We start from the raw sequence: 7,589 nt of genomic DNA, 5'->3' as shown, positions 1-7,589 counted from the left end.
AACGGAGTGGCGGAGCCTCGGGTTTCCCTGAGGGAAGCAGTAACGTGGTTGCACCGCGGCTGTCTTTTTGTGTGTGTGTGTGTGTTTGGCGTTAGTGGAAGGGACCGGAGCGGAGAAGGTGAATTTGGAGCGGCCGGCGGCCTGAATAGAGTCGCGGCCCCGGTCTGTAGCGACGGTCGAGGAGAGTCGTAGACGCAAGCGGCGGCGTTGGGCCTCTTGGGGTCTTTAAAACAGAGCGCGGGGCTCCCGCCGCCCGGCCAGTTATTTGTTTATTTGTGTTTGTAAATAACGTAAGGCGGCGGCCCGCGTGCGTTATTGAAACGGGCAGTGAAGGGTCTTTAAAGCCGCAGTTACCCCGCCGCTGCAAAGTGCCCATCGACCCAAAAGTGGCAGCTGAGTGTGAACCGGATCCCCGAGGTGTGAGACCCCGTCCGGGAGGCCAGCTCACGCCGCTTTGAGGTCCCAAAAAATTCAGCCTAAAAAACGGAGGGAGCGCTGAGTTAGGTACGTGGGATGGGTAGAGATAAACCGGGACAAAGTAGGAAAGGTTGGAAACCGCTGGGGTAACAGTGACAGCGTTTTCCACAGTCACATTTGTGCGTTTTTAAGGGGTTGGGAGGGAAGGTGATCTTATTCTGCTTATTCTTGTTTTAAAGCAGCTCAGCTCTGTTTATTTTAAACAATTTTACAATTTGACAATTGTAAAATTGTTTACAATTGTCAACCCCAGTCCATCACCGGCATCTCCACATCCTGTTTATTTTAATGTGTTGCATTAAAGAGGTATCACTTGTATCGTCCCTGTCCAAGCAGGCACTATTTTGTGAAGTAGAGTTGAGCAGACAGCTCAGTTATACCGTCCGTTGGTATTCCCTGGAGTCCTCCCTGTATGCACACAATTGTGCTTCTGTTTTGATATTTTAAGGTAAATCTGCATGGCTCGTTGCATTGTGCAGCAATTGCATCCCAATGCCGTGTCGTTTGGGATATTGGAGCCAGGTCGGACCCACCTCGTCCCTTGTCGCAACCTGTGTGAGTTGTGCTGCACAAGTTGTATCGATGCAATGCAACAAATTGTTTTCCATTCCGTGCCATGAGCATAAATAAATGTTAACATTTATTTTTTAAATGTCTTAATAGTTATCTGATTGGTGTTAAACTGCGTAATGTGATGCAGAGTCATAGAATTTGAAGACACTTATACGAGGGTTTAGGCCCTGAGAGATTCTGGTGCTACAGCAGGTTCGATCTTAAGAGTTTGAGACAATGTGCAATCCCAATAACTGAGAGAGAGATGCGAGAGAAATTAGGAATGCAAAGGAATGAAAAATTGAAAGAGGGCAGAAAGGGTAGAAATTAATAAACCAGATATTGATGGGTAGGAGACATAAAATGATATTTGAATAAACACTATCTCTCTCATACAACTTTACTCCCTCTTGTCACCAATGCCACACGAGGTCAATTTATAATGGCCCAGATTTTGCTGAAAAAATAACGGCATCTGAATGACACGCGCCGTTATTAATGTGCAAATCGGCCAGCAACTAAATATTATCATTGTTCGGCTAATTTCCAAACAAGAATATTTTTTAAAGTTCTTTTGTGACTATCAGTTAGTATATCTCTCTACAGCTTAGTTTAAATAACTGATTATATTATCATTAAATGTATTTCTAGACAGGTGTAGATTTTTTTCAGTTCCATTCCTAAATATGTGTCACAAAGTTCAAACGTCGGTGGTTACAGTAGTTGTGATCTATGTACAAGTTAGTGGCTCAGAGATGTTCTTTCTTTATTGTTAAAATATGGACTATAGAAACTGATCTTCAGATTAGTAATTTGTACTAGTGGTTTTTGTGGTTCCAAAATAAAAAGCTTGTCTCACTGAAAAGTTAGGAAAAGCTCTATTTCTTGGATTCTTTTCCTACAACATGCATTTGATTTTAAGCTGTTATCTGCATGTGGAGAGTTGCTAGCCCTAACTGCTAAATTTGTAGTTAACTATATACCTAATGAATAATATAGTGGGAATTAGGGATGTTTCGTTTCAACTCAGTGAATGTTCTTTAAATATCACAGTTAGCGACAATTTGCTTGCCACAACGTTCACAGGTAATTTTGTTTCATACTCTTGTTGAAAGTTAGTCTTGAGACACATCTGTAATTTATTGCCCCTGAACCATTCTGCTTTCATACAAATCTTTTGTGAAAATTATAAGTGAGAATTTTCAACCTGTTCATATATCGTAGGGATTAGGTGTAACTTGGTAATGTGTCTACATAGACATAGATCTGAGAAATGGCTCCCCTAAGCTGTGATTCTTATCTGAACATTCTTGACTTTATAAATCCTTTGTTTCAGACAACACTTCGCCTATTCTTAAATAACCTATGGAAAATTGAAAAAAAAATATTTATTGAGTTAAGAGAACTGAGTGGTATCTTTAAATACAAAGTTTGGAACATTGCAATATTTTATTGTTGGTCACATCTGCCCTCTCCCTAGTTTTCTGAATTCTTTGTTTTGGACAGGTTTCTTGGGGCAATGAAAACTAGCCTCATGAATACTTGGCTGTAAAATACTGTACTTAGATGTATTGAAGGTTACAGTTATGATATGGTGATGAAATTATTTGGATTTTTTTCAGCACGTTTACAGTTTCTTGTTAACACAGGAAAGAATCATGAGTGAATTCCGAATCCATCATGATGTCAATGAGCTGCTCAGTTTGCTTCGAGTTCGTGGTGGCGATGGAGCTGAAGTGTACATTGATCTCCTTCAGAAAAATAGAACTCCATACGTCACAACCACTGTATCTTCCCACAGTGCAAAGGTAGTGTGTCCGACATGGATCCTGAACTATCTGCTTCACTTTCTAATAACCTGAATTGCTGTATTTAAAATACATTTTATTGGGGAGAGGGGTGATGAAGTAATATTACAGATTTGAACACCTGTGTACACTGCTACTGCGTGGAGTCTGGGAGTTGCTGAACAGAGGCTAGGTATTTCTTGTGGGGAGTTAGAAGGGGAAATTAGATGGGTTTTCAGCTGGCTGACGTTGACAAACGTGTCTGTGGCTGAATAAGGGCAGCATTGGTAGTGGCCGGGGAGAAGGCTGCAGGACTGATGGAGAGCGAGGGAGCAGAGAATGCTGCTTTGTATATGTTGCTTAAAAGCAAAGCATTTTTTGTTATATTTGCTAGGTAAAAATAGCTGAGTTTTCAAGAACGGCAGAGGAATTTCTCAGGAAATACGATGAGCTGAAATCGAAAAATGTTCGGAACGTGGATCCACTGGTTTACCTATTATCAAAACTTACTGAAGATAAAGAGGTAATGAGTTTTTAAATATATTTTCAGTCTTTCTGAGCTATTTAATGCCATAGTCTATAAAATTGACACCTTTTTATATTATCGATCTGTCTGTTTATTAGCATTACTTTTATTGAAATGGTTATTGAAATCTTTTTGATAAACTTACCTGGCTAACCTCCTGTGACATTGCTCAGAGGTTTGGAATCCAGTTGTGATATGTAGCATGGTTCCATTGCGTGCTGTGCAGTGGAGCACAGCGGGAAGGGAGCTAGGGTTTTCCTTCAGGTAACTGTTAACTTTAAAACAAATTGATAATGCACCAGAGCAGAAACAAAATCATGGTTTATTCAGTGCACTCAGTTCCACAATCTGTTAGTTATTACATGGAGTGCTCCAAAAGAGTCTCCCCTCCTCCCCAAGCAGTGTTCATGTTAGTTTGGCTAAACATTGCCTGCTTGTCCACTTACCTGTTTGAGTGCCAGGGACACAGTGAACTGTGGTGACAGGTGTTCTGAGATTTTTCTTTCTTTCATCTGACTTCTGATCAGAAGGCTGTATCTGGTTGAAAAATCATAAACTTCAACAAAAAAAAATTTGTTCCTGACAGTGTAGATTCTAGCAGCCTGATCAGAGTCACTGCCAACAGAGAAAATCCAGTTCTTACTGAATTAATTTAATCATAGGTAGCTTTGCCAAATATCTATGGGAATTTGCATTAATTTTCCTACAGTTTGTGGCATCGACATGTGGCTCCCTGTGACCCACCCAATTTTACAGATGGTGCTTGTGTAGCTTTTTGTGTCACTGTCTCAGCACTTTTATTACCCATACTTGTCAAACTGAGGCTGGTGACTTGCAACAATTGTTCTTGTCTGCAGTTGTAGTCAGTCAGTGGTCATGGATGTTTTTAGGTCACTCCAGTAAATTAAATTCCATGTTTCCATTTCTTTCACTAGAACAAACTGCCATAACGTTAAAGCAGACCAGGAAACCTAAAAATCAAAATTACTTAGAATTTTAACACAAATCCAATATTCTAATCTTCAACCTTTTATTATATTTGCCTCACCCACATTTCCTATTGATATTATTTTATTACTCTATCCAACCTCACCGATTTCACTCACTGAACTCTATCGGTTGTCTGTCCCTCGTCGTTTAGACTTCAAAATTCTTGTGCTCTCCCACAAATCCTCTCAGATACCCAACTGTGAAGTCCTTTAGACATTTTGCTATGTTAAAGGTGCTATATAGATATATAAGTTGTTACAGTGACACAGATAAACCAGATTAAATTATCCTATCTTAATACAATGGCATATTGTTGTGTGACATTGTTAGATTGCTGAGGGTGGAATTCCATTTTGGAAAGTCAAATTGAATTTGATTCTCTCTATAGAAAGTATTTTGTGCTGGGCAAAATGCAAATAAAAATTTGTGAAACTCATATAAAAGTATGGAAAAGGCAAAATAATGCAGTTGCTGGGAATCTGAAATAAAAACAGAAAATGCTGGAAACAGTCAGCAGGTCACTCAGCATCTCTCCACCAATGCTGCCTGACCTGAGTGTTTCCAGCATTTTCTGTTTTTATTTCATAAAAGATTGGCATTTTCATCATGTAGACTACATTTTATTATTCCAACCAGGTTTTAAGTGGGTAATTTTATTTTTGTTATCTAGCATGCCAGCCTATCAACAGTTGTTGCTAACTCTGCTGCCCGTATCCTAACTTGCACAAGGTCCCGCTCACCCATCTGTGCTCGCTGACCTACGTTGGCTCCCGGTCCTGCAACACCTTGATTTTAAAATTCTCATTCTTGTTTTCAGATCCCTCCATGATCTTGCCCCTCCCTATCTCTATAACCTCCTCCAGCCCCACAACCCTCCAAGATCTCTGCACTCCTCCAATTCTGGCCTCTTGTGCATCCCCGATTTTAATCGCTCCACCATTGGTGGTCGTGCCTTCAGCTGCCTGGGCCCTAAGTTCTGGAATTCCCTCTCTATCTCTCTCCTCCTCTTAAGACACTCCTTAAACCCTACTTCTTTGACCAAGCTTTTGGTCACCTGCCCTAATAGCTCCTTAGGTGGCCAGTGTCAAATTTTTTTAATAATGCTCCTGTGAAGAGCCTTGGGATGTTTTACTATGTTAAAGGCACTATATAAATTCAAGTTGTTGTTGTTGTAGTCATTCCTGTTGTATAATTTTGGTGGGACAATGTGGAAATTTAATCTTTTCATTTTTCATTACACTGAAATCTTCTATGAAGAAAATTTATTTTCAAGGCATCAAGGGTTTTCAATTTCATTCTATAACAATTATTTAACTGGGCAGATTTCTTTATACTCTTGGGGCATGTTTTTGACCCGGAGCTGGGAAGGGGGTGAGGGGTCAAATTGCGGACGGGAAACCCGGAAGTCCTTATGATTTTGACGTAAGGACGTCTTTTTCTTTGTTGGTTTGCCGTCCGACTGACCGGCCTAATTGACGGGCTGGCCTCCGTCGGACGGGAGAGCAGCCAGGTAGAGGACGTGTTCAGGTAAGTCTTTGATTGAATGGATGGGGGGGAGGTGGAGGCATGGGTTGGCACAGGGGTCGTCAGTTATGGGGGGGGGGGGATCGGGGGTCAGGGGTCAGTCACGGGGAGGGATGTCTGGATCGTGGGTCCATGATCGTTGAGGGGGCGATCGGGGTCAGGGGGTCCGCGATCATTTGTGGGGGGAGGATCTGGGTCGGGGGTCCGCGATCATTTGCAGGGGGAGGATCGGGGTCGGGGATCCACAATCGGGGAAGGGGGGGGGATCTGCAGTCATTGGGGGGTTACTGCAGGTAGGCTTGTTGGGCCTGGGGGAAACACTCCTGCTCCTCCTGGCCGGCAAGTTCTGCCAGAAAGGCATCTACCTGTTAGTCTCGGGCTTTTTTGCCTCCTTTCACGAGGCGTAAAAGAGGAGGCCAAGGAATTCCGCACCCCAACACCCCGGTGTTGAAATCGGAAACTGTGGGGAGAAAGGAGGCTTCAACTTCCTTGAAAGGTTATAAGGCCCAACCCGCCTCCTGGGAATGGGTTGGTTGCCCACCCCTCATCTCGCCCTGGTGAAAACTGGGAATGAGCAGGTCTGAAGTGGTTGAAATTTTGAATGCCCCTGCCTCAACCCACCCATTTTTCACTGTTAAAATCGTGCCGTTGCTGTTTGTGACAAAATTATATGCACAGATTCATAAGTAACAGTGTTTTTTCTCAGCATTGAAATGGGAAGGGGGGGGGGCGGGGAAGAAGCTTTTGCTGAAAAAAAAATTGATAGAAATTTCAGCAATTCAGTTTCATAAAGATGTTGACAGGTAAGTTGTCTAGCACGGCCTGTTGATTAACAATTATAGCCATGAAATTGTGAGTTGTGAATGTTTTCAATAAATATTTAAATGCTGCAAGCTTAAAAGCGGATTTATCTTTCACTTTATTGCAGACTCTGCAGTACTTGCAGCAGAATGCTAAGGACAGAGCAGAACATTCAGCTAATGTCTTGGCTAGCAGTAGTGCAACATTCAGCGTCCCTTCAACTACTGCCAAGCTCTCTATACAGGAACTTGAAGAACTCCGAAAACAGCTCGGTAGTGTCACTACTGGCTCAAGTTCACAACAGGTAGAGATTGAACTTCAGTTCTTTCCTTTAATCTATCTTGTACATTTATAGGATCTCCCATACTTCCGGTACAGATGAGTAACAACTAGAGCTTTAGTATGTGATGAGTCTGTACCAGTATTGTGCACTTCTAAATTTATTTAATTCACTATTTAAAAAGTTTTTAAAGCACAATAGTTAATGCTCTCCCTTCGCCATTGTGGATCGGAGAGTACTGCCATTAGTGGGTAATCCAGATCAGTGCTACTCCCCCAATTATATGCCCCATCTATTTGCGAAAAATAGCTTTCAGCTGCAGTTTATGCAAGATATTTTTCTCTCTAAATATGTAAACACTACAGTCTACTTTCCTTAATTGAAATGATGTGATAATTCAATTTTTTAAAGAATGAATTTTCTACTTTGCATGATTCACATTGATTAATTCAAATTATTAAATGATTTAAAATTTTCTAGAGCAAAAAATGATTGAATTGTCAACAGTAGACTGCTTATTTCCCCTCTTACTGAAGGTGCTGACTCTTACTGTGATTCCATGGAGGCCAGCGGCTTTCTGGTATTTTGTCCAAGTAGCTGTTCCTCATGTGAGCCCAGATGACCTGTCGGCAGGTTATTTACATTGGATGAC

At 41.6% G+C, this 7,589-nt stretch overlaps 1 protein-coding gene across 4 annotated transcripts in view; it reads left to right on the top strand.

Annotated features, from left to right (window-relative positions):
* The first annotated feature begins 11 nt into the window (after positions 1–11).
* Positions 12–7,589, top strand: part of tubgcp2 (tubulin gamma complex component 2) — a 31,792-nt gene continuing 24,214 nt past the window's right edge. The window contains exons 1-4 of one of the 4 annotated variants that reach the window (XM_067972591.1): positions 12–118; positions 2,679–2,837; positions 3,211–3,339; positions 6,785–6,961. In XM_067972591.1, the coding sequence (XP_067828692.1) occupies positions 2,688–2,837; positions 3,211–3,339; positions 6,785–6,961 (456 nt within the window). In that variant the 5' untranslated portion in view covers positions 12–118; positions 2,679–2,687. Of the gene's footprint in view, positions 505–2,651; positions 2,838–3,210; positions 3,340–6,784; positions 6,962–7,589 lie in introns of all 4 variants that reach the window. The other 3 variants (XM_067972590.1, XM_067972589.1, XM_067972588.1) reach the window with 3 other exon arrangements.

Source organism: Heptranchias perlo, chromosome 36 (assembly GCF_035084215.1).
Source record: "Heptranchias perlo isolate sHepPer1 chromosome 36, sHepPer1.hap1, whole genome shotgun sequence".
Classification (NCBI taxonomy): domain Eukaryota; kingdom Metazoa; phylum Chordata; class Chondrichthyes; order Hexanchiformes; family Hexanchidae; genus Heptranchias; species Heptranchias perlo.
This window is presented reverse-complemented; position numbering and strand designations above follow the sequence as displayed.